This window comes from Heterostelium album, assembly GCF_000004825.1.
Source record: "Heterostelium album PN500 unplaced genomic scaffold PPL_scaffold7, whole genome shotgun sequence".
Lineage (NCBI taxonomy): Eukaryota > Evosea > Eumycetozoa > Acytosteliales > Acytosteliaceae > Heterostelium > Heterostelium album.
In genome coordinates, this window is record NW_008805069.1 from 31,888 (window position 1) to 58,938 (window position 27,051).

At 32.8% G+C, this 27,051-nt stretch overlaps 9 protein-coding genes across 9 annotated transcripts; 3 read left to right on the forward strand and 6 right to left on the reverse strand.

Moving 5' to 3' along the window:
• Positions 1–53: 53 nt before the first annotated feature.
• On the reverse strand, positions 54–1,499 carry PPL_07374 (uncharacterized protein; the record flags this gene model as incomplete). Its single annotated transcript, XM_020578209.1, has 1 exon — positions 54–1,499. One exon carries the CDS (start codon positions 1,497–1,499, stop codon positions 54–56), a length of 1,446 nt encoding a protein of 481 aa, XP_020431804.1.
• A 213-nt stretch (positions 1,500–1,712) lies between these two features.
• ubqH (ubiquitin) lies at positions 1,713–2,219 on the forward strand (the record flags this gene model as incomplete). Its single annotated transcript, XM_020578210.1, has 1 exon — positions 1,713–2,219. The coding sequence occupies one exon, from the start codon at positions 1,713–1,715 to the stop codon at positions 2,217–2,219; it is 507 nt and encodes a 168-aa protein (XP_020431805.1).
• A 123-nt stretch (positions 2,220–2,342) lies between these two features.
• On the reverse strand, positions 2,343–6,153 carry PPL_07376 (uncharacterized protein; the record flags this gene model as incomplete). Its single annotated transcript, XM_020578211.1, has 4 exons — positions 2,343–4,640; positions 4,690–5,639; positions 5,772–5,839; positions 6,146–6,153. 4 exons carry the CDS (start codon positions 6,151–6,153, stop codon positions 2,343–2,345), a joined length of 3,324 nt encoding a protein of 1,107 aa, XP_020431806.1.
• Positions 6,154–6,703: 550 nt separating this feature from the next.
• PPL_07377 (uncharacterized protein) lies at positions 6,704–10,385 on the reverse strand (the record flags this gene model as incomplete). Its single annotated transcript, XM_020578212.1, has 5 exons — positions 6,704–6,979; positions 7,352–9,009; positions 9,214–9,907; positions 9,990–10,187; positions 10,269–10,385. The coding sequence occupies 5 exons, from the start codon at positions 10,383–10,385 to the stop codon at positions 6,704–6,706; spliced, it is 2,943 nt and encodes a 980-aa protein (XP_020431807.1).
• A 766-nt stretch (positions 10,386–11,151) lies between these two features.
• On the reverse strand, positions 11,152–12,275 carry PPL_07378 (biotin transporter BioY; the record flags this gene model as incomplete). The annotated part of the gene is made up of 2 exons (XM_020578213.1): positions 11,152–11,168; positions 11,405–12,275. The coding sequence occupies 2 exons, from the start codon at positions 12,273–12,275 to the stop codon at positions 11,152–11,154; spliced, it is 888 nt and encodes a 295-aa protein (XP_020431808.1).
• Positions 12,276–12,375: 100 nt separating this feature from the next.
• gtaP (GATA-type transcription factor) lies at positions 12,376–18,879 on the reverse strand (the record flags this gene model as incomplete). The annotated part of the gene is made up of 6 exons (XM_020578214.1): positions 12,376–12,391; positions 12,818–12,852; positions 13,511–14,611; positions 14,698–16,914; positions 17,554–17,633; positions 18,861–18,879. The coding sequence occupies 6 exons, from the start codon at positions 18,877–18,879 to the stop codon at positions 12,376–12,378; spliced, it is 3,468 nt and encodes a 1,155-aa protein (XP_020431809.1).
• A 583-nt stretch (positions 18,880–19,462) lies between these two features.
• PPL_07380 (uncharacterized protein) lies at positions 19,463–20,793 on the forward strand (the record flags this gene model as incomplete). The annotated part of the gene is made up of 4 exons (XM_020578215.1): positions 19,463–19,478; positions 19,654–19,701; positions 20,138–20,265; positions 20,776–20,793. The coding sequence occupies 4 exons, from the start codon at positions 19,463–19,465 to the stop codon at positions 20,791–20,793; spliced, it is 210 nt and encodes a 69-aa protein (XP_020431810.1).
• Positions 20,794–22,241: 1,448 nt separating this feature from the next.
• Positions 22,242–25,835, forward strand: PPL_07381 (RUN domain-containing protein; the record flags this gene model as incomplete). The annotated part of the gene is made up of 6 exons (XM_020578216.1): positions 22,242–22,437; positions 22,580–23,299; positions 23,371–23,468; positions 23,649–24,999; positions 25,089–25,543; positions 25,623–25,835. The coding sequence occupies 6 exons, from the start codon at positions 22,242–22,244 to the stop codon at positions 25,833–25,835; spliced, it is 3,033 nt and encodes a 1,010-aa protein (XP_020431811.1).
• A 242-nt stretch (positions 25,836–26,077) lies between these two features.
• ufm1 (ubiquitin-fold modifier 1) lies at positions 26,078–26,814 on the reverse strand (the record flags this gene model as incomplete). Its single annotated transcript, XM_020578217.1, has 5 exons — positions 26,078–26,181; positions 26,276–26,315; positions 26,390–26,447; positions 26,527–26,583; positions 26,804–26,814. 5 exons carry the CDS (start codon positions 26,812–26,814, stop codon positions 26,078–26,080), a joined length of 270 nt encoding a protein of 89 aa, XP_020431812.1.
• Positions 26,815–27,051: the final 237 nt, after the last annotated feature.

Genomic DNA, 27,051 nt, shown 5'->3' on the forward strand with positions numbered 1-27,051 from the left:
ATGATATTTATTAACTTTTGATGTAACAAATAAATTGATTTATTGGTGTCCATCTATCTATTATAAATGATAGATGCACATATTAATCTATCTTTAGTATCTCCACTTAGTATTTGTTTCCATTGATTGTTGGCAACAGAATATACAAAGCTCTTGGCAGCACCCTGCAAACAATAGATATAAGCTTCTGTTTCGCTAACTCTGTGATATTGGAGCCTGGCATTGGTCTTTAAGAATGTGTAGTCCAACTTCTTAATTTCACATGTATCTACATTGATATAAAAGAACTTTTTTTCTTTTAGAGCATAGATTCCACCTTTACCATCGTGACAACAGGCAGATGAATTTGAATAGGTAATTATTTTGGAAGATTCTACAGGAACTACTGTTGTTTTCTTTGTTTCAACGTTAAATCTCAAGAGACTTCCACTGGTTGAACCGAAAGAAAATAGATCTCCAGAGTAAAAGAACGATAGGTCGACATCACCCTTACACATAGTTGTAGTGAATCTCTCGAATTGTAATGAATGAATGTTGTATCTTATGATATTGGTCTCTTCTGTGTTCATATAACTATCGAGGATATAGATATAGGAGTTACCATCGTAACATGTCGAAAGAAAGCTTACGGGTGATAGCCCGGTCATCTCCTCGTCAATATCAATTGTCATGCTAACCAAATTGAATCTCTGATATCTATTGGATTTTGCAAACATTCCTATTCCTCCGAAATTGTAGATGTAATCACCAACTGCAATGATAGATGTGTACGACCACCTTGGTGCTTTTACATCCAATGATTGCATAGTAAATATTTCTTCATTCTTTGCCTTGATATCAATTGAATTGGGTAGAGTTATGATTGTTGGACTTCCAGCTCTATCCATAGAAAGGATGTAATGTATTTGATTTAATTGTTGTTGTAATTGTTGTTTTTGTCTTTTGCTTGGGATAAACTCTAATTTAAACGACGATTTAATGTCTTTCTTGATATTCTCAATTTGACTAGTGTTGTCAACTAATTTGTAGAGAGGTTCATCCAACTGAATAGTTTGATTAGGTTGTTGTATTGTTTTAATGTTTGGGTTGGCCGTTGTGTGAGTGTCGACAATAGTTGGTTGATATCTCTGAATGAGTGAAATGAGCCTATCTCTCTTCTTAAATTCTAATGAAATTTGCTGATCAACTTTTTCTTTTTGTTTGAGAGCAGGTGATTTGCTTTCTTCCTCCAACTCCACAATGAAATCCTTTAGATCTTTAGACAAATTCGAGACCCCGTCAATAGTTGCCGCTAACGTGTCGCTATAGTCCATCTTTGAAGATATCTGCGCATTTGTCTTATCCAGTTGATTTTGAAAATAATCAATTTGATCTGAAGCTTCTACAAATGGATGTCCTTGGTGATGCGGAACACAAAATGAACAAACTAAAACCAAACATTCACAACATATCAACTCTAAATCACGATTGTGATCTACACATTTTGCTATTGTAACCATGATTTAGTTGGCAAATGAATAGTGATTTGTGAACGTAGAGATTTATGTATTATCCTTTAATAATATATTCTCTTAACTTTCCTTTTTTATTGCAATTTCTAATAAACACAAAATTCTCTTTTGTTTCCAAATTATTTTTTTATTGTAAGCACATTTATTCAAAAAAGTTAATTGATGTTATTCAATTTTTTTTTTTAAACTTAGAATAGTAAAATGAAGTTAACTTTAAATCTTCAAACTTTTGGTAAGAAGAATTTCAGGGTTGCGCAATATGATGATCAAACAACAGTAAAGAAAATGGTAGATAGTCTTTTAGAGGTTAATTATGTTCCAACATTAGACAATTATATCAAATTGTTTTCAAAAGAAATAGTTGTGGTTATTCATGATGATATTGTTATAAATGGTGATAGCGACAATACTTTGCAACAGTCAAATATAGTAGATGGTGAATATATCTATTTGTTGGAGAGATCAGAATACTTTAAAATCGGCAGCATGAAACTTTTCATTAAACCTTTAGATGGTAATAAGTTTACATTGGATAACATCTCATGTTCACAAACAATATATTCAGTAGCGAAATTAGTTTCACAACGACTAATGATACCAATAGAATCTATTCGCTTCATCTTTGCAGGAAATCAATTAGATTTTAAAAAATCTGTTTCCAACTCTTCACTGCAGACTGAATCAACTTTACATTTAGTATTAAAATAATAAAACTTAAATAAAACCTTAATGTCACATTTAAATTTATCAACTATATATTCATTTATTTATTGGCCAAGAAGTTTATATATTTATAAAAACATTATTTCTAAATGACAAATTTATCTATCTTTATGCAATTCTAACTGCATCCACTATGACACTGCTATCACAAACCGGAGGGAGCTGATATATCACAACATTGAAAGGATCACCTCTAACTAGCTTTCTTCCATTTCCAGATATTGGATTTAAAGGAGTTCTAAGATTATCAGTACGGTTCTCATTATAAGGACTGTTTACTGGATCCAATGGACGCCAATCGTTCTGACCAATCAGTGAATCTCTTGTAAGACTAGGTTTTCCACCATTATAGAATTTTGAGACACTTGCACCCTCTCGAGAGTTATCAGGCTTTGCTACACATTTAACCTGTACATTTACTGTACCGGTAACGTTGTCATATCCTTCAATCATTGAGTTCAAGGGAAACTCATCACGTTCCCATCGGATGTTATTTTCCACCCTCGAACAAAGTTCATAAGGATAGGTGGCGCCACCTGGAGAGCATCTACGCGGTTTTGGATTTTGATTGCCTTCTCCAGCATAGTGGAATACATTTACACGGTGTGCTGTCATGTACATTGCAGTGTTACATGCAACTCCTGGTGATTGTCCATTTATATTTACATAGTAGGTGGGAATCAGAGGGTTACTCGGTCTCATCAAAAAAGATGCATCAAAACCTGGGAATGGTAAATGTGTGGTTGGTTGAGTTGGATTAGAATTACCGGTCATTGGGTTGTCCTCTTCTCTGGTGGGTCGTTTGGTATCGGAAGGATTGTCATTATGATCTCCATCACTATGTTGTCTTTTATTGCACATTTCTATTGCCAAGGTGCAATCAATACCACGAACGATCAATGGTTTAAATATATTCCTAGCTAAGCATGGGCCTAGTAGATCACATGATACTTTGGAAACAACCTCGAATCCTCTGGCACTTACTATTTGATCCCTACATTGATTGTCTGGATTATCTGGATCATCGACAGGCTCAGGAGCTTCTCTCTCAAACAAACCGCCATTTGAAAAATCAGTAATTGCTGCAATTGGTGCAATCATACGTGGGTCACCAGTAGGTGGTAATATCAACAAGGGCGCTCTTGTATCGATATTATTATTTAACCAATTAAAGAACTTGATGGAATCAGTATTAAAGGGTTGTTTACTTGAAGGCCAATTCTTAACCAAATATATCATTGCTGGTATTCCTGGAAATGCTGGTATGATAAATAGATTGGCATTTATGAAATCCAAAACAATATCGGGCTCACTGATACTTTGGCCACTTGAAATTTGTTTTGCGAGGTTTGACATTATTTGTGCGGAATGGGTCAAAGAAGTTACTAGAACCATTGATCCATTTATAACTTGGTTCGGATTTTCATCCAATATTGATTCTTCAAGATTCTTTTCTAAAAGTCTGGCTTTGTATAGGAACTCTTCAATTGCTTGACTTGGATTCATTGCACCAGGATCAGATCTTTCGTACAATTCAAAGATTTCATTGTAATGCTCCATTGCTTGTTCGTAGGTTTCAATGGCATTGTGTAGCATTAATCGAAGTGAATAGATTGAACTTTGCATTTGACAACTGACCTGTTGTTTAAAGACAGAATTAAGATCACCAGTAACAGTTGAAAAGTCACATGCTGTTGCCAATACATTTCCACTGTATTCTCTATTTAAATCAATTGCCCATTCAACTGTGCCACCTAAATTCATAGACTTTGCAATGTTAATACGGTTGGCAGTAATGGATGGAGTGGCATAGGCAACCCAATCGTGAGTGTTGAACAACAAAATCTGACTATCTGACTGTTCATCGTAGAAGTGATCTCTAACATTGGTATTCCTCACTACGATATCATTAATCTCTGCCAGCGCCAAATAACCAGGTTGTTGTGTGCATTTTCCACCAGTTGCACCACTTTCAGGTCCAGTAAACTGACATGTTGGACCTGAACATGAGGGATCCACTTGTTGGAAAGAACGACCATATGATCCAAGACCCATAATTATCTTGTTTGAAGGCACACCGGCTTTAGTGAGAAGTATCAATGCATTCAATACCTCTGGAAGATCGATATGAGATCTCAAATAAGGACCGGTCGAATTGATATTATAGTCCCACTGGCCATGTATATCATAGGTCATGTAAACAATATAATCCAAATATTGCTCCATCTCTTTGATCAAGAACCCACGAAGATACCAATATGATGCCGGTGCCGCGATGGATAGTGATTTCGATCTAGGTAAAGATTCTCTTAGATCCCGAATGAATTGAAGGTAGGTGAGACCATCCGTAGGATCTCCTCCTAAGTCCTCTGCACCTGGATATCTTTTATTTGTTATGAGATATATCTAGTATTAGTATATCGATATAAGCTATTGTCTATAAACAAAAAAATACATACTCCCAGTCAAAATCAACACCATCCAACCGATTTTCCTCAATGAAACTAATCAAATTTCCAATAAAAGTGGCTCTATTAATAAAAGACAAAGTGTTTCTAAAGATTGGTCTGGTATCTACATCAGTACTGAAACTCCAACCTCCAAATGAGAGAATCTTCTTGACACGAGGAAGGTGTTTAAATCTTGTGAATGAATCTGGATATGCACTTACACTCACTCCAAAGTCACTGGTAATCGTTGCAAAGGCGAAATGGATATGAGTATAGTTAGAGATATCGATTCTATCGATTTGGGCATTCAGACAAGGACGACCACTATTCCAGGCTTCGTAATACCCGATGGAAATAAAATTGGTTGGTGGTTCAGATTTTATAAACTCCATGCCACAATTACTAATACATCCGGTTGTTCCAGGAGCATTGGTATCGGAATTGGTAACCGTACAAAATTCGGCAGTAAGTCCGCAGTAACCCCATTGACTACAACATGCACCAACTCGACAAGTAGAATTGAAAGGACGAGTAGGAATAATAGGAGCCACTGGACCACATTCGGCTTTTGGATTGACTGTAGGTATTGGAGGTGTTCCTGATGATAGACAAATGAGTGCGTCTGGCTCTATTTTTGAACATCCTTTCCATCCCCAAGTATTTTTATTGAAAGACTCTATGTCATCAACTTTTAAACCATTAGCCATGGCAATTGCGTAACAAAAGTCACCGGGAACCACTTTATACACAGAACACGAACCATCCGTTGATACAGTTGGCGACAATCCTCCTTCTCCACAACATACTTGCTGACCTACCTGTAGAAACTGGCAGCCATCTGGTAACGAAGGATTATAAGAGTAGAAAGTATTCAGTTGAACTCCACACTTTCTTGCCAATGACCAACAACTATCACCAGATTCAACAGTCTTTTTATCACAGATAGCATTGATTTCTGGTATTTTTAAAAATAAAGCAAATAAATTGAGGGAAAGAAATAAAGATAATTTGTTTTTAACAATCTAAATCTTTTGTTAGACACTTTCTATAAGCAAAACTTCATTAAATAAACCTTACCATTTATTACTTTCTTTATCTAATGAATCAAATCTTTTTGTTAAGGAGCATGAATAAGTTATTGGTAGAAGATGCTTACTATATAAATATTTGTCTTTTGGTGTGATCAACCCACCATCATCGAAAAACAAAGATACTACTCCTATAAATATGTTCATACTTTAATGTAGCTGATGTTTAAGATATAATTATATAATAATACAAGTGATTGTGTGAAAAGGTAGGGGTTGTCTAATTGTGTGAACACAATGAATGATGATTGTGATTCATTTAAATTGATACACATGGAACTAACTTTTATTATGAAACTTGGTATATTGATCATATAATCGACGAAATCCTCTGGTCTGAGTAAATCGGTTTGTTACAACTGCTAGGAACTACATTCTCATTTCTATTAAATTTATAAATATTTTCTATTTATTTATATTATCTATCTATTTATATTATTTATTTATTTATATTATCATTAATTATCATAGTATTCATGTTTGTCTTTCATTATTTTTAACTTGATGATGTTGATGCTGATGATGATGTTGTTACATGAAGTTAAGAAAACTCATTTAAAACAGATTTTTAATAAAAAAATTTTATTAATAAATATAAATGGTCGTTAATTAGTGACCACACTTGGACATAAAAAGCTAATCAAATAGAATGTTAATGGTTTGAATAAATATAGTTTATATGTATGTTTTTATAGTTTGTACACTATCACAGTAAAGTGTTTGGTGCATTGGTAGTTCGGGTAATATGTGAAATCAAAATGAATTCACTCATTTTTAACTTCTTCATTCATAATCCTTTTGTCTCTGTTGACCTTGATAAGATTGAATTACAATTATTATTATGATTATTATTAAATTGGTTTGCGTTTGTTTTGTTATGAACAAAGTAATTGTTGATTTTTGGTTTGTTGATTTGTTGATTTGTAGTTGTTTAGAAGAATCCACAACATTGTCTTGATTTCTTTTGTTTGTTGTGTGAAATGAGTGGTGTTTGATCGACGTTGATCGAACGATCTTGAGTATCGAGTTGTGACTGCAGATATTTGTTGAGGTTTCTTTCGTTTTGAAGTTTCGAGTTGAGATCTTCAAGTCTGGCCTTGAGGAGCTTGGCTTCATCTTCCATTTCGATAATGTCGTGTTGGTGGTCCTCGGATTCGTACTTCTTTAGACGTTGCTTAAGTTCATCATTCTCTTTTTGTAACTTTTTCTATAGATTAGTATAGTAATAGTAATGGTTGTTGTGGAAATATATATAATAAATACAACAGCAACAACACAATGATGTGATGTAGAAGTTGAAAATAGATAAGAAAGAAAGATAGATATCGGTAATAGTTGGAAGCAGTAGTAGTAGTAGGTAGGATTGTTAATATTTTTCATTATTATTTTCTTTCTTTTTTTTTTTTTTTTTTTTTTAGATAAAATTATTTTTTGTTTTGAATGAATAGAGATAGTCAAATAATAATAACAACATATAATATTGATCTTTGATAGTTGTTGGATGAATAGATAGAATAATTAAAAAAAAAACATAATCATATGTATGATAAAAATAATATAATATTAAATTAATAATTACCTTTTCAGAGTTTGTCATTTTAGCTTCATATTCAAGTTTGACGTTTTGTAAATTATTGTTGAGGGTTGATAGTTGTTGTTTAAGATTGTTGTTCTCCTCTGTGGCACCATTCGATTGATATTCCAAAATACGATTACGTTCGTCCAATTTTTGACCCGTTGTTTTCAAATTTTCATTCTCACGCTTGAGTTCGTCGATGAGACTGTTGTTAGCGGGCACTGCTGGTGCTGCGGTTGCAGCTGCCAACTGTGCTTGGTGCTTGAAGAGATCGGCTTCCAGTTGCTCTTTGACGGCTGTGAGATTGGTGACTTGGTGCTGAAGTTCATCGATTGTGTTCAATGATGCATCGCTGACGTCAGCGGCCAACGACGAGTTAACAGAGGTAGTTGGTGCAGCCAGCTCAGTGGTAGAGTTGACCGGTGAGAAGTTGTTCTTTAGTTGTGAGTTTTCATTCAAAAGGCTATTATTGGTGTTGGCGAGTTCCTCTACACGTTGCTTGAGAAGTGACAGTTCGCTTTGTGTTTGTTCAGCCTTTATGTGAATTGGATCGATTGATTGTGGTAGATTGACTTGTTGTTGGTTCTTGAGTGATTGATTCTCGTCTTGAAGCTTCGAACGTCGTTGCTCTAGATCCTTTACTTGCGATTGCAATGAATCGACGTGTTGATTTGTGAGCTCCAAAGTCGATGAGGTACTGGCGATCGTATCATTCATATTCTGATTGAGTAGCGAAAGTTGAGACACCTGTTGGCTTGACTCTTGGAGTTTCTGATTGGCATCTTGGAGTTGTTGATTGGTATCATTGAACTTTTGGTTGGCGTCTTGAAGTTGTTGGTTGGCATCTTGGAGTTGTTGATTGGTATCATTGAACTTTTGATTGGTATCAAGGAGTTGTTGATTGGTGACTTCAATCTTTTGGTTTGTCTCTTGAAGTTTCTGGTTGGTTTCTTCGAGCTTTTGGTTGATCTCACCGATTTGCTTCTCTTTATTGACAACGTCCTCTCGCAAGATGGCAATGGTAGCAAGTTCACTTTCCAACTTGGCTTGGAGCTCTTGGAATTGAAGTACCATTGCATCGTATTTCTCTTTCCACTCTGAAGAATCTTTGTTGGATTCCTCAAGACTAAAGTCTTCATCGTCGGAAGTTGTCTCTGGTCTCACTCTACCGTTGGTTGAAATTGAAATTGGTGTCGATTGCGATGGTGTGTTCATTGGTGTCGACGACGAGATGATCGGTGAGAAGTTACCACGCTCACCGTTGGCCAAAGCGGAATCTTCGAAACCACCCGGTGTTCCCATTCTGGTGACAACTTGGTGTTCGAGCTCGCTCAACAATGACAACTTGTAGTTTGGATCAGAGTTGTGTGAACGCGATTCTTTCTCCTCGAGAGTTGCCTTTAGCTTGTGGATGATCTGATTCGATGACTCAAGACGTGCCTTGTCCTCTTTGCTCTGATTCTTCAACAACATACACTCGTCAGTGAGCAACTTGATATTCTCTGATGACTGAGATTCGTGACTCTTGAGTTGCTCACGCAACAATTGATTCTCACTCTTGAGTTGTTCGGCTTCCTCTGGTGGGATGATGATCTGGCTGGACTGTGCCTTGACCACAGAGTTTGCTGCAGCCAACTGCAGTTCGAGTGTAGCGATCTTCTCTTTGGTTTCATCGAGACGGCTTGTGCTTGACTCGAGCTGGTTATTCAATCCGTCCTTGTCTTGCTTCAACTTGTTGGTGAGACGCTGCAAATCGTTCTTCTGGTCGATGCTCTGTTGTAGTTCTTGTTTCAACTGCTCCAACGACTCCTCGAGCTGCTTGTTCTGGCCAACCAACTTTTGATTCTGAACCAATGTCTTCTTACCGATGACCACCGACTTTTTGAGTTGTGCATTGTCCTCTGAGAGCTTCTCGTGTGACTCTCTGACCTCACGCAACTGATCCTCCACCATATTGATCTTTGAACCCAAGTGAAGATTCTCACTCTTGAGCTGTGCTTCCTTACGCTTGTATTGGTCGACCACCGATTGATCGAGCGATGCATCGGTGAACTCTTGAATCTCTTGTTTCTCAAAGAGATCCGACTTTTTCTTTATCATCTGAACAATGGAGACTGGTGCAACCCAACTCGATGCTCTATTTCTTGCTTTTCTACTGGAGGATGTTGAGAAGCTTGAAAGATCCTCTGTATCCTCTTGTTGTTGTTGTTGTTGATCTTGCTCATCGATCGAATCATTATGTGCATTGTTATTACCGCCGTTGCTTCCGCTATTGAAATCGATTGTAGAGTTTGATGGTGATTGATCCTCTGATGGTGAATTGATATGCTCAATGGCACTCATGAATTGATCGAATGAAATAGCGTCAGGGCTGCTTCCCTCACTGAGAACCTGTACAATATAATCGATATCCTCATCGTCACCCTCGATATCACTCTTTTGTTTGATATCCAAGAGCATCTCTCTAAGCTGTTCTTTATTGACAATACCATCACCATCTGTATCGAATGTATTGAAAATCGATCTAATATATCTTTCATAATCTTCAGGTGATGAAAGCTAACATAATATTAAAATAATAAAAAAAGTTAGAACTTAATTCGTAATCTCTGTTTGTCATTTTTCAATTTGCTTTACATACTTTTACAGTACTTGAATTTAAGATTTCATCAATCTTTTGTTGATCTATTTCATCGATATCCACGTTGTTATCGTCATTTATCAGTAACTCTGGATCGATTAACTCGTAACCATTGATAAACTCTTGCAATGCAATCTTTCCATCGTTGTCACTATCGAGTGTCTTCATCAAGGTATCTAATTCATCTTCCTCTAACCCCTTTTTTTTTTATGCCAATAATATGATAGTTAGTTTCATATGATTAAAAATAAACAAAACAAAACAAAACAAAACACTTACAGTTGAAGTAATTTTAGTTACCAACTCTCTAAGTTGATCTTTATCGATGAACCCACTTCCATTTCGATCACATTCATTAAAGATTGATTCGAGATGAGACAAATGTTCTTGATTCATTTCTATATCTATATATCTAATCTATCTATCTACTTATTACAAAATCTTTTTAATTTTTTATTCGAATTAACTAACTAATTAACTAAATAAGTTAAAAATAGTAATATTGTTAAATATATTTCTTTTTAAAAAAAATTATTACTAATAATAAATAAAAATATTGGATATTAATCTATTTTGTTGTTGTTATAATTATATCTATCAAAGATGATAAAAGAATGTGATGGTTAGTTTATCTTGAAACGAATTGAATAATCAATATTTGGATGTGTGTGTCAAGCGTGAGAAATAGTGAAGTGATATTCTAATATGATTTTATTATTTTTTTTGGTTATGATTTTTTTTATCTCTCTGGTCAGCACACCATTCACTCATTATTCATCTAAACAACAAATTTGCAGTAAGATTTTATTTTTTTGATTTTTTTTTTCTACTGAAAAGTAGTAGTTGATGTTGTTGCGTGAAAAAAAGAAATATATAAAGATAGTGGTTGTTCAATTAAATATATTTACTATTCTTATGTGTTTGTTTATTTAAACAATTAAAAACACTTACAAATAAAAATGTGTGTAAAAAGATAATACTAATATGTTTACTTAATATATTTCTAATTAGATTGTGAATTTGGATAATAATAAATTTTACTTGGTTTTCAAGCAAGCAAACAAATAAATAAACTAGTTTTTATATTTATAAAAAAAAAATCTTTTAAATTTTAATGTTGTTTGTAAAAATAATTACCAACATGATAATAATATCTACATATTCACCGTTCTTTAATATCTAAAAAAAAAAAAATTTTTTTTATCGAAAAATTCATTTGAATTTTCGAAAAAGGTGAAACCACATTTGAACTTTGGGTTTGAAAAAATCCGGATTAACATCATCTGCAAATTTAATTTTTGTTCAACACTGAGAAAAATAAATAAAATAACTATTATTATTTTAAGTTTAAGCTTTATTATTTGTAAAAAAGAAAAAAAAAGTTATTTAATTTTTAAATTTAAATAATGAGATACCACCTGAAATAGTGAAATCTCTGTTGAAAATGAATGCCAACAATTTCCAGATGGTTGGAATCAACGCTGTTGCAATAACGATTTTGACGAGGTCACCAACCAAAAATGGAACCAAACCCAATGTGAAGGCTTTCGACCAACCAATGTATTTGGCGAGAACTGGGATACCGACGATGTAGATGACAATGTCACCGATGATCATGGCAAAGAAGGTGGAACGCCAGTGGAAGGCATAGACACGGTCGGTTCCACGCTCGGCCAAGAATCCAACGATGAAGGCGGCAGCAACGAATCCGTAGAGGTAACCAGAGGTAGTTCCATAGAGGATCTTATAGCCACTGGCGTGAGCACTAAAGAATGGTGCACCGACGAGACCTTCGAGCAAATAGACAATGACTGCGATTGGTCCCATCTTCCAACCCAAGAGTGAACCGACAAGGAATACTGCCAATGTTTGAAGAGTTACAGGGACAGTCTTGGCGTGTGGCAAAAAGAAGTATACTTGGGAGAGTGCAGCGATAAACAATGAGGCAACAAAGACACAGGCGACACGGACTACCCATTTCTTCCAGGTTGGTAGACGTGAGATAAGGTGCTCCACCAGACACGAGTAGGTGTTACGTCTGATTTGGATGTTATCGCTAGCGATCAGTGATTCGTTGATGACGTCTTTGTCTTCCAACTCGACACCGTTGTGATAGAGCGAGAAGTCGTCTCCAACCTCACCGTCCATCTCATAGACCGATCTGATTCTGCTCTTTACATGTCCAACCGACTCCATTCCTGGGTCTTGGTGAACTTGCAATCTACGACCAGACAATGTCTCTGCATAGATATAATTATCATCGAATGATCCAACAATGACATCCATTTTTATTTTTATTTTTAATAAATAAATAAATAAAATATATATATAAATATATAGTAAAGAGTTTTATAGTTTAATTTATATACAAATAGATTTATTATATCTATGTTTTTCTATCTCTATCCAAAAAAAAAGAATGAAATGAAAATGAATTTGAATAGATGCTATTGTTAAAATTGTTATTTTTGTTTATTTATTTTAGGTTTTGTTTAGACTCGTCTTTCTCTATTTCACATGATGAACAACTGGTACCTGATAGCCTGAAGAGTTGAGCAGTTTTGTTGGTAAAAACAAAAATAAAAAAACTAATTAATAAAACAACAATAAAATTACACTCACTGTTTTTATCATTTGCAGCATATTGTTGATTGATTATAAAAGGATGTGTGTTGATGTTTTTATATTTGCTATTCAAATTCACATGAATGAAGAAAAAGTACATTATTCCCAATTATAATCAAAAAAAAAAAAAAAAAAAACGAGTGGTGTTTTTAAAAAAAGTATCGGGATCCTATCAGGTGGGCTCTTCACCAAAGTAGACCTACCTGAAAATTGGAATATTTATTGGTTTTTGGAACCACTACTTTTTTTAAAACAATTTAACCGAGTTATTAAATGATTTTAATTTGATTTATTCATAGATTAAAATATTATCTCAATTTCTGCCATAGAAATTTTTTTTTACGAAAAATAAACCAAATCCCAGAAGAAGTGTTCATTTTCAATAAGTACTTTGTGTTCTCAACCCAATCTCAAAGAATAGAATTTTCTTTCTCATTGATAAAGTACCCAATCGAATCACAAGAATTAGATTATTAATTTGCAGATCACGATTATGTAAAATATATAATTTATTTAGATTTTTTTTGGATTGTATAAAGTTATTTTATTGTGATTATGATCTTTTTTGTGAAGGTTTGTAAAAATACTGTAACAAACATAATTATAAATAGAAATATAATAATAATAAGTATAGTTAGAATAATGATAATAAAAATAATTTTATAAATTAAAATATATGGACAAATTGCATGATGACTGTTCTCTTAATTGAGAGTTTAAATGAATGTTTTGTTTGTTTTTTGAAAAAATCGATCGAAATATATGTATAAAGAAGGAGGTGAAGAAGAAGTAGAATTTAAAGTAATTTTTAAGAAGTTTATGTTATAAATATTATTTAGTTGGTTTTGATATTATTTAATTTTGTATAAATGGGATATATAGGTCTAACTACTAACTTCAGGTGCATTAGTGTTGGTATTAGAGGAAAATGAATTGGGTGGAAGTGGTTGATGTGTTTGTCCATTGGGGTGTGGCATCATTGGATGAATGTGATGTTGTTGCGATGGGTGTTGGTTTTGTGCTAAATGTAGATGTTGAAGATGTTGTTGCTGGTGTTGAATCATTTGTTGTTGCATCATAATTGCTTGTTGTTGTTGAGGTGTTGTTTGTTGAAGTTGAATCATTCCTGGCGGCAGTGGTTGATTTGATGTTGAAATTACATTTTGTGGTGGTTGTTGTTGCTGTTGTTGTTGTTGTTGAATTATATTATTACTATTTGTACTTTGATTTAAAACGGGTGATGGTGATATTGAATTGTTCTTCTTTGGGTCGATAATCATTGGTTTACTGGTGGTCTGGACGACTTCATCTTCTTCATCGTCGTCATCGTCGTACATACTGTTGTTGTTGTTGTTGTTGTTGGCAGAGCTGCCACTACCGGATGGAACACCAATGATCTCAACTTTAGTGTCACCATTGTCTTTCTTTCGTTTCTGATTCTTCTTGGGATCGATAACAGTGACACCGGTAGTTGAAGCGAGTAACTCCTTTTGCTTTTCGTTCTTGATTGACTTTGCCCAGGCAAGACCACAGGCATTGCACAGTGTTTTGGCACCGTTGGGACCACGACGCCACTCTGGAGTGTTGGTGACTCCACACTGGTGACACGATAGCTCCGACTCACCGAATCGTGCTTTTCTACGACGTGGTTGTTTCTTTGTTGGCACCATACCGTACATCAAGTCGCGCGGTCCAATTGCACCACTCTTTTGTAGAGAGTTTGGCGACAACTGTATCTGCTTGCCTATCAGCGCAGCAGAGTTGTAGTAAACCGACTCTGGCATCAAATGGGCTGGATACACCTGTCCTTGGTGTGGAATTGGATGTGGTGTTGAACTGAGAACAACCGGTGACATATGTGGACTTTGCATCGATGGTGAAGTGTAATAAGTATTTGGTTGACTACCAAGTGTTGGTGTATTGGAAATCGATGATAAATTCTGTGGACTAATCTTTCTTCCATTTTGAACATAAATAGCATAGTTTGGATCTGGATTCTAATAAATATTTATAAAAAGTATTAAATGTTAGTTGTTTGCTATCGTTGTTTGTTTTTGGATATTTTTATATAATTATGACTTACGGATTTCATTATCTCAGCGAGATCAGCCATGATTGCATGACATGAAGTGATACCTTCTGTTATTTCGTGGAATGGAATGGCATGACCTTTGATTGCTTTCGAGGAGGTGCGTGTCAAGTTTGTGAGATGTCTGTTGATCTCATTCCACATGGCAGCGGTGTCGGTGTCTTTTTTGGCGGCGGCAGCAGCAGCAAGATCTTGTGTTGGATAGGCATAGAAAGGAGAGGTTGGTGTTGTGGATACACCGTATGCCATGGTGCCTTTGAATGGTGACTCAGAGTCAGTTGAGGAAACCAATGAAATTGCATTGGCATACTGTGAATAGGGTTGGAGAACTGCTCCTGTTGTGTTACTCTGCTGTTGCTGCTTCAAATGCTCTGGAATATCTTCGCTCGACATACTCAATGGTGATTCCGGCTTGCCACTGCTACTCTTTAGTTCGGCATCTATCTTTTGTCGCTTAGCTTGTGCCTGTTGAGCTTGTAAAGGTGTAGTTGGAATCACACCATTACTACTATTGAGTGGTGATTTAATTGGTTGTTGTTTGTTATTGGTGTTGTTGTTTGAAATTTGTTTATATGGAGGTGATGGTTGTCTTTCGATCTCTTTCTCTTTTTTGGCTACAGCTTGTTGTTGTTGTTGCTGCTGCTGTTGTTGCTGTTGTTGTTGTTGTTGTAAAACTTGTTGTTGCATTGCCTGTTGATGTTGTAGAGCTTGTTGATGTGAGTAGTAGTGATATTGTTGTGCAATCATTTGATGTGGTGGATATTGGTGTGCTGCAAACTGTGGATTATAACCTGGTGGCGTTGATAATGGTTGTTGGTGTGGTTGAATATTTAAATGTTGTTGTTGTTGTTGTGGATTTGAATTATTTACAATAGCTACTTGTTGTTGTTGTTGATGATGATGTTGTTGTTGTAATCTATTATTATTGATATTTACATTGGAAAGTTGTTCATTCTTGTTGGATTGTATCAATTTGTCGCCAGAGTTGGTTGATGTGTGTTGTGGTGTTTTCCATGGGGCGTTACTGTCGGATTGCGGTGAAATAGGTGAGGTATTGCTGGCACCATCACTCACATCACTAAATTCATTTGAATCCGATTCGACATCTGACATTGTTTTTGGTGTGGATGGTGCCAAACACCTTACTGGTGAAGGATGGACAATCGATGATACTGTAGGTGGTGTACCATCGATATTCCTTGGCGACGGTAGTTCTGGCGATGTATTATTATTATTATTATTATTGTTGTTGTTATTACTATTATTATTACTATTTGATTGATGATGATTATTATTATGATGGTGATGATGATCAACTTTTTGTTCTTTATCTTTTTGAATTTGTTGTTGAAGATTTTCCAACTTTGAAGTGCTAGTGCTGTTTGTTACCGATTCAATCAATGAATTCAGTGATCTGTTGCTTAATTGTGAAGAGCCAATCGACGATGAAGAGTTGTTTGATATCAAGGGTGGTGGTGTTGTGATTAGATCCTTGAGATTGGTCGATGAGAATGACGGCAGAATCGAGGTGGGTGTTGAGACAGAGTGTGAGTCGCCGTTGGACTCTGATTCGAGAAAAGAGGCATGCGAAGATGGAACATTGTTTTTGTATGGTGAAAATGTAAGTCCACGCCAAATGTCGTCGAGACTGTTACTGTTGGAGTTGGTTATGCGATTCGGTGTGTTTGAACGCCAGTTGTCCTCGGACACCAAGAGGAGGTCTTCGAGACTCGATTTCGATTTGACACGCTCAATACGATGTGGAGTGTTGGAGCGCAGCAAGTTGGTACTGCTGTTGCCACCGCCACCGCCAGACAAGAGCGGGTGTGTTCCTTTGAAGAGATCTTCCAAACTACCGTGATCACCCATTGCGATCGAGTTGATTCGTTTGAAACTATTGGATGCACTCACAACAATGCTATTGAGTCGGCTTGGATTGAGCGGAGGTGATGAACTTGATAGCATCTTGTTGCCACTTCCACTACCGCCATTGCCGCCATTTACATTGTTGGTGTTATCGTCTTTTTCATTCAATAAACTTTTCAAATTACTTGAACTGGAGCCGCCTCCATTCATTCGAGATACTCTGTTTCCATTTGGAAAGAGTGATGATAGATTTGTGTTGCTTCCACCACTGCCAGTATTTGAATGATTACTGTTGGACTCAGAGGAAACTCCATTAGAGTCTTCCATCACTGAGATATCCATCATCTTTCAAAATATATTTAAAAATGGCAATAAAAAAAAATAAAAAATAAAAATCGAAAATGTTAAAAACAAACAAGTTGATTGGTTTGTTTTCTATCTATCTATCTTATATCTTATGACTGTATTATCTATCTTATATCTGCCTATATATAAATCTAATTATCTTATATTGATTGGATTGGAAAAACTATATTTTTTTTAAAAAATGAAAGAATTAGAAATTTGTTTGATTTCGATTTGATCAAAAATGACAACAGAATCTATAGCGTGTAATTAAAATGAAATGAAATGTTTTGATTTTGATTTGATTTTTGGGAGTATTCTAAAAATATTATTTTTGAAATGATTGGTGGATTGACTTGCACTGTACTATATTGTGTTTTATTGTTATTATGAATAGAACAATTTAAATGAAAAAGGAAATAATAACATAAATTGAATTTGCTTGTTATTTGATTGACTGATTGATTTGTTTGTCCAAATCTTAATTCAATCTAAGTATAAATTTAAATTGATAGTAGTAATATTTTAAAATATTAATTTAGAACATTAATGTTGTTTGTTTTGTTTGAACTGAATTCAGTTGATTAATGTATTTGTTTACAATAACGGTTTGATTTGTGATATATTATGTTATTTTACTTGTATTTCTCCAACTATTATTATTTTTTGCTGTTGCTGTTGTTGAGTTATTTCAAGAGGTCTTGCTTGATTGTTGTTGACTGTAATATTATAATTATCACCCAAACAATAACAACAACAAGCCAATTAACAATTACATAACAAAATGAAAAAAGTGGTCACAATCACTTCCTTCCTGGTGTTGTAGATATAAGAATTGATATAATGATGAAAAATTAATTTTTGATGTTGTTGCTTGTTTTTTAATTAGTTTTGTTGTGCTTTGCTCTTTTTTTAATATTGAACATATACAACAAATTTGGAAGTGAATGAGGAGCGAGTGTGACGATTCACCCAATATCAACATCATCAATAGTTTGCTTGTTGTTTGCTAGCACAAATTTTTAAATTTTAAATATATTTTTGTTGATGTTTCCACCCCCCCTCGACAACAACACTCTTTTAAACAAAAATAGTGGAGTGTTTTTTTCTATTTTTGATATTATTATAGAGATTTAATTATCTGTAGATATAATATAAATTGTATTTTATATTTCTTTGTATTGGTTCAGTGTTGGTGTGAAGGGATGGATGCGCGTGGGAGATTATATATTAGAGGAGAAATAGGAGGTATTGGAAGCGAACAAAAAAATTGATCATTATCATTGAATTATTTTGAGATGATATGGAAATTGTGATTATTGTTGTTACTGCAACAAAAACAAACTATTATGATTATATTATTACTGTAAATAATATTATTCCTTTTTGCTTTCTTCTATATTTTCAATAACAAATAAATAATATCCAATTGTTTTCTATTTGGTTTCGAAATCTATTAGATTATAAATTATTGTCAAATAGATTGATTGATTGATGTTATGACAAAGAAGAAGTGGAAAAAAATAAAAATAAAGGTGCCTGAGATTCAAGTGAAGTTGATGTTGTTTTATATTTGATTAGAGGTGCTGTGATTTTCTACTGCTACTATATATCATCTGTTATCCATGTGCTAAATTACTCACTTTTACTAAACAAATCTATATAATATCATTACCACTAAAATAACAAAACCTAAATGAATAATTCTATTAATATAAATTAAACTATAAATTAATAAAAATTATAATTATAAAAAAGAAAATCAATCGTGATATAATAATATAATTTAACTCAAATGTGTATAATAATAATTGTATACAATTTTATGATGTACCAATATATTCAACAACAATAACAACAACAAAACACAACAAATACAACCTTTTTTAAGGGTTTTGAACTGTCAATTGTGTTGCTTCTATTATATTATATTGTTTTTTTTTAACATCCTAATTGATCGCACATTGTTATATAGATATAAATATTATTTGTAATATTTATGATTTATACTTATTATTGATGTGGTGTGGTAGTGGTAGAGAGGGTGTGAAGAATGTGTGTTTTATTGGTTGATCATTATATATTATATTGAAAAGAGAGATGGAAGTTAAAATGGGTGGTTGTGATGTTAGTGACAGTTTTATTAGTGTGGTGGTGGTGGCGGGTGATGTATATTGAATATCAACTGACTGGTAATTATATTCTATCATATCAATCAATAAAAACATGATAAAATCAACAGTTGTCAATACATATAAATTGTAGAATAGCATGATATAGTGTGTCTGTTGAGGTAGTAAACACTGATCAAAAGTGTAGTGGTTGATTTGTTTGTTTGTTTGTTGCAACCTCACACAACAAACAATTAAACATAAGAAATGCTACTGCTTGCTTGCAAGATGTTGTACTATTCTATTAACGACCACACCCACATGTTTCTAATAAACATAATTAATAAGATAAATGGGATGATGGAAAGGAATTGAGTCTAAATGTGTTTAATGAAACAAGAAAAAAACATTGCACTTTGCTTCACAAACTTGAACATATGACTTGTGATGAATGTAATTAAATAATCTTTAGAATAATATTTGACCAATTAATTGTGAACAAATTCATCATTTATATAGTGTGGTTTTGATGGTGGTTAAGTAGATGGGTGTTGATATGTTATTTGGCTGGTGTGGTGGTGGTGAGAGGAGCACACCTTGATTGATTTTTTTTTTTTTTTAACTATAGGCTACTCATGGTTAGAAGTAACAGCAGTAATACATGTGATTATCCTAGGTTATTTGATTATTGTCATTATCAACTTAATACTATTACTGATTTATTTATACATGATCTTTTTTGTTGAGTCGTGATGTTTTATTGTAGTGAATGATATAACTATATGATTGATCTTGAATCAACCTTGTGTGTTTTCTTTTTTACTTAAAAAAGGTAAATCACATTCTAATTGAATTGATTGTTTGATTGGTAGTTCAAATGACATGTGGAGTTAAATTTCCTACAAATATGAAAGATATCTTTGAACTACCAGTCAAACGATCAATTAATTCCACAGATTATATAAATTATATAATAAATATCTCTTAATTAATTGGTTAGGTTGGTGGTTTGTTGTTTTTGATGAGTATATATTGTTACTGTTAATTAAAGGAGCATGTAATATTTCAACTTCAAAAAAAAAAAAAAAAAAAGGACATTAATTGTTACTGAGCTGAGTGTCATTATGATTTGATTATGATAACTTTGGACCAATACAATAATCCAATCCAATATCATGATCTACTATTACTAAATATGTCTGTCTTGTATCTATTCAACGCTATTTTAACTGAAATTGATGTATGCAATCAAAAGCTACTACTATACTAAAATTACAAAAATAAAATATATATATCTTTAAAATGAGGAGATCTATCTCTCAAACTACTATGTATATAAATTTATCTGTTTAACAATGTAAAAATAACATTTTCGAATTTCGTATGTGCCAACTCAGTTGTGGTGGGAAGATTTGATGAAAATATGTGGTGAAGTGACGTTTGCTATCCAAAGACTGTAATTATTCTCTTGAGAACCAAACATACCAAATATATATGTATATTAATGTTTAAATTAAATATTATTATTATTATTATTTCTATTTGTATGAATACATCTAAATTATCTGCTATCTACTATATTTAATCTTTAATTAAAAATAAAATAAAATTTAAGAAATTAATTAATATTGATCAAGATTAATTAGATAAAAAAGTATCGAACAATTAGTGCAATGCAAACAACACTTACATTAATTATTATGAATTGTTGTTTTTTTTTTTTTGGATTAAAAAATTATTTAAAAAGTAGATGATAGATGTTGACTAAAATCGATATAATTATTTTCTTTTGATTTGATGAACGAGTGTGATCGAAATGGTTGTTTGCTGCACCCTGATCCACTATTACTACAACTATGATCGGTACTACTTATAAATATTTTTATAACATCGATTATATATTGTTGAGATGTATAGATCCACAACCACCAGCTAAAATAAATCAATCAGAAAAAAAAAATTCAAAAAATTCAAAAAAAAAAAAAAAAAAAAACAAAACAAAAAATTTCTCTCCTACAATAACGATGACCCATTACGACAGTAAAACAAAGGTCAAAAAAAAAAAAGGAACAAAACCAGTGTAGTGTGGGCATGTAATTTTTTGAAAAAGTGCGGGTTGGAGAAAAAAAAATGATCAAAAATAACGAACAAATTTTTTACTTGATTGATACTTTTTATTTTTTTTTAAAATTTATTCACTTCTGAAATTAATAATAATAGTAAACTGATCTTTTTCAGTGAAAGAATGGATCGTCATGCAAAACAACCAACCAACAAACATTATCAATCAATCAAAAGTCAAAACAAATCAAAAAAAAAAAAACAGAATCTTCCTTTTTTATTTGATGATTGAAATTGGTGTGTGTTGCTTGCTTACACATATTTGTGCAAGAGGTAATGGGATTTGATTTATAATTCTATTCTGAAAAATCAATATGGTCCTTTCATATATCATCGATGGAAACATTCATTCATATATGTCTAGATTGAACAATCAGACTTGTTATTGTTTTCATACTAATAATATGTTCAATTTATAATAATGAATGGATATCGGTCGCTTTTCGATGCTTTTTATTGAATCTGCTTAATTTTTTCGGAAAATTTATTGAACTTTTCAAAACTATGGAACAGAAATTTAAAACAATTCTAAATTAATTAAAACCAACTTTTTAATTTATTTGTTAATTTATTTTTTTTTTTATGAAAAAACAATTTTAAATTATAATTTAAAAGTGAGAGACTTGATATTAGAATATATTTTACTTTTTAGAAATGATAAAAAAAGTTAATGATAATTTTAATCATTTCTATCATTATAAAAGTTAAAAGAAAAATTCTTCGGATTTAAAAAAAAAATACTCTAAAAAAAAAATATCAAATTTGATATTTTAAAAAAATAAATAAATCATATTAGATAATTCTTTTCCATTTTAATTATTCTTTTTAAATTTTGACAACAGTGTATATACAAACAGTAACAATAAAAATAAACTAAAATTTTTATCAGTTTTTTTTTTAAAAAAATTTTTATTATTATTATGTATCACTGTTAGTTAATTTAAATTATACATAAGCAAAATAGTTTTAATAAGAATATTTTATTTACAAAGAGAGATAGAGTGTGAGAAAATATAGATAGATTAAAAAGAAGAATAGTATTTATATAGAAGTTGGGTCATAGCAATAGCATAGCAATCGGATAGAACGAAGATAATGTCATTGCTATCTAGTAGTACAAAAGGTGGATTGCCATTGCTTGGCGAGCTGAATGGATTCATTCAACACCTATTGGCGACAAACGTTCGTGAAGAACATAACCAAAACAATTCAGAGTCGATCGAGGATAGAAATCCACATCTACTAAAGATATGTTTTTATGTTGAAAAGATATTATCCGATGGTATAAAGGGTATGATTTACTGACTGACTGATTGATTTATTGATCAACAAATGACTTTGACTTGACTGACTTACAAATTGATCAATTAATTAATTTTAAACTTATATATTTATTTTGATGTTTGTTGATTATGTTATGCTTTATTCTATAGATGTAAATTTCATTGGTAAAACAAATATGTGGGATTTCCTAGAGAATCTACCGAGGTGCTTACCCGACACCAATAGGGTGATCGACATTGCAAAGGATTGTACGAGGTCATCGATTGGACGTGGTCGTATCTTCATTCGTATGGCACTGAACGAAGGTGCTCTCTCTGACTATCTGAGTGCTCTCTACTTTGATCAGGATACAGTCAAGTCGTACTACAAAGAGACATCGATCTTTAGAAACTCAGAGTTTGCAACCACTTTCTTTAGTATCTTGGAGTCACTCTCACACATTCAATTCAACTTGGTCGTCAAGGACAAGGATCTCGACAAGCCAAGCTACTGGGAGGACGTCGCACTCACTCTCTTCTCAGAGACAACCTCGAAAGCATCGATACCAAACAATCTCAGCATCAATCCCGACACACAATCAACAACAACCACAACCACAACCACAAAAACTGTAGATGATTCTCTGGATATTAATAATCTCGATGAAATTCTAGATGAAATTACAAAGGAAGACCAAGATCAGTTGCTATTGGACAAGTATGCAGAGAGTTGGGAGGTGTTACTCGAGAATCTCTCTAAAGCATCGAAAGCGGTTCTCCTCGATTTTGGTGGAAAAGGATCATCACTTACACTAAGCGATCGTTGTGTAGAATCACTCTATTTCTCAATCGATCAAATCTTACTAAATGATTTCATATTTAATAACAATGGTATGTGTTCGTTCAATAGAATCTATTCTATAAGATAGTTATCTAACATATTATATATTATCTATCTATAGCAACTAATAAATGGGAATGTATTGAATGGTTATGTTCGAATGATATGAGTAGAATGAATGATATCGATCAGATCAATAAAATATATCCAAATGGTAGTGTAGATATAAAGTTGAAGGCATGGATGTACAAGTTGTTCACAGAGGGTGCGTTATCGGCATGTTCAAAGACCGTGTTTGATAATGAGTCAAAACTGAGGGAGACCTACTCACAGAGTTCATTGTTGCTACACAAAAGCTATCGACAGCAATTCCAGAGGCAACTGACAGATCTGTTTCAGAGTGTTACTTTTCAACTGCGATGGGATGATATCGCACCGATTGCACCTACCACCACCTTTAAGAAGATCGTACACACCAAGATCATCAAGAAGAAGATCAGAAAGGTCAAGCCAAAGGAAATCAACATCGATGCCGCCACAACAGAGGATGGTCAACATGTTGACGGCAACACACCAACTGCCAACGTGGACATCACAGCTATCACGCCATCTCCATCGGCAGCCAGTACCGAGTCGTCTCCACCAAAGATTCAACAACATCCATCTGAACAACAACAACAACAACAACTTTCTTCATCCACTGGAAACATAGCAACGATCGCCACAACTGTGATCCAACAACAACAACTACAACAGCCATCAGTGGATAATGTAAATACTATGAATATATGTAATAACAACAACAATAACAACTCGACAACAATTAATTCAACACCAAAAGAATCGACTGTTCAAAACAATATTGACGATGCAGTGGTAGGTAGTTCCAATGTTGACGATAAGAAACCATTGGTTTTAGAAGACTCAAGCAGTGATACTTTTAAGGAAGAGGAAGATGAAGGATTAGACTCGTTCAATGAAACACTCTCAGGATTGTTGAAGCGTGATAAATCTGTTTCGCCGGCAGCAGCTGCATCTTCACCTCAAACATCTCAATCATTCAGTCAGCCATACACACCATCGTCATCATTCACCACTATCACCAACAACCGACAATCAATGATGTTCAACGATACAAAGGCAACAAGTCCACCAACCATAACCAAAGCCATACCAAGATCAACACTGTTGTCATCATCTGAACTTGGAAACTATCTATCAAATTTAGTTGAAAATGATGATAATGATGATAATGATAATAATGATAATAATAATAATAATAATAATAATAGTAATAGCTTTAATAATAATAATAATAATAATGGTATATCATATACACCAACTAGTTCTGCTCAATCTATACCAATTAGCAATAATAATAATAATCAAAATAATAATAATAATAATAACAATAATAATAATAATTTTAATAGTTACGATAGTGATGATAAATATCAAATGCCAACATCAACATTCATACCGAATCCATTTTTAACACAGGCATTACGATCGATTGAACGTGACAAAGAGGAACAAAACAGTAGAATGTCTACATCAGTAGATTCATTCACCAATTTCCATTTGATTAGTGACTACACACGTGAACCAGATCCAAAGGGCTCAAGAACAAAGAAGAACATCTATGCAGGTGAAGACGACCTTTTGTTTATCAACAAAGAATACAAAAAGAAGTTATCAAAAGAATATACATCACAACTCTGTCCATCATGTAATGCAAATTTAGATAAATGTAAATATAATAATATAAATAATTATAAACTATCTATATGTTTACTAATCTCTTTTTTTTTTTTTTTTTTTAATTATTATTTTTTTTAGTGGGATTCTTTAAAACAAGATTTTGTTATTATACAGGTGAATGGTTTTGTACAAAGTGTCATACCAATCAGAAGATCATGTTACCATCGAGAATACTTTATCATTGGGACTACAAGTTGTATCCAGTGTCAAACTCATCGAAACAATATATATTGCAAAACTACAACCAGCCATTCGATATCTTTAGATTCAATCCTCTGGTCTATGAGGTGTCAAACACACTTGGCAAGATACTAGAGCTACGCAAGAAACTTCATTTCATCAGCGAGTACATCGAGACCTGCAGAAACAAACGTTCACTCGAGAACCTAACACAACTGAGAGACTATATCCTCACGGAGAACGTTCACCTCTACTCGCTTGACGACCTCGAGAAATGTCATGCCGGTACACTCGCTCCTCAGATCTTTGATATCATTGAGAAATATATACATCATGTTACAAAGACTTGCGCTGTAAGTATACTTAGTTCATAGGATCTCATTATTGTAACTGAATATAACTAACTGTTTCATTATAATATCAATCTATCAGACATGTAAAGGTAAAGGATTCATCTGCGAGTTTTGTAATGAAGATGAAATGTTATTCTCATGGATGAAATTGGATGTACAGAATGTGATACAGTGTGGTAAATGTAATTCTCTGGCGCACCGAGCCTGTTACATTAAAGATCGATGTCCAAAGTGTTTAAGAATTAACTATGTCAAAGCTAAACATTCACACGAACATATGAACAACTATTAACTCTATAAATATGATAATAATAATAATAATAATAATAATAAATAATAAAAACAAACTTTTGATTGGATTAAGATGATTTCTTGATCAGTCAGCTCTAATAATATTATTTCTGCTGCTAAATATTTATATTGCTGATGCTGTTGTTATCATCATCACATTTGATATTCAAATAACCAATTGCTACTAACTGTTTTTGTTTAATTTAAAGTTTTTTAATTGTATTTAATTTTTAAGTTATTGCTTTAGAGTGATGATCCTACTCTGTCTCTTGGAATACATCTCAATTCGCTACCGTGTTTTAAAAATACATTTCCTGCTGTTTGTGATGGATTGATTCCAATACCGTCTGTTGTTTAAAAAAAGTTGGTTAATATATATGTTTAGTTTATCAAATCTAATAATAATAATGATAATAATGATAATAATTTATGATCCTCTACCATTTGTAATAATAGCTGAAGTTTGCCAAGGTACATTAAACTATATAGAATGATAAAGAATATGAAATTAGTTAAACAGTTTGATCTTGTTTAATCATCATTGTTCAAACATACTTGTTCGCAAGTAAATCTCAAAACTGCAGTGAATGGAGTAGCTTCTGGTACACTAACACTAGAGTAATTATAAATATGATAAAGAAAATCAGCAATCAGTCAAACTAATCATTAATAAGTCTATAGAGATCACATACACTCTAAATGGTAATTTAGGATCTGAAGTCAATGTAATTTTGAATGTAACCTTTGACCTATTATTTATAATTATAAAATTAATCAGTTAGTTCAATATAAATTATTATTATAATCATTTTTATTTACATTTTATTAAAAATAAATAAAAAAAAGTAAAAAAGATAAATAATTTAAAATAATAAATGATAAATCAAAGTCAAGTCAAATCGATTGTTTTTTTTTTTATTAATTTAAATTTTATTTATTTTTGTATAAATATTAATAATTAGAACACACAAAATATACATGTGTGTTTAAAAAAATGAATTATAATATCTTACAGTCATTGATAGTTAATTATTAATAAACAATAAAAGTTATTTAATATTACATAATGAAATCTGGGGAGGTTTTAATTTTATTAAAATAAATAAATTTTAAATGGTTTTGCTTTGTTTTGTTTGCTTGTTGTTTGGTGTATGTATATATATCATATAATTATTAATTTTGTTGTTTTTTGTTTGTTTTTTTTTAGATTTTTGTTT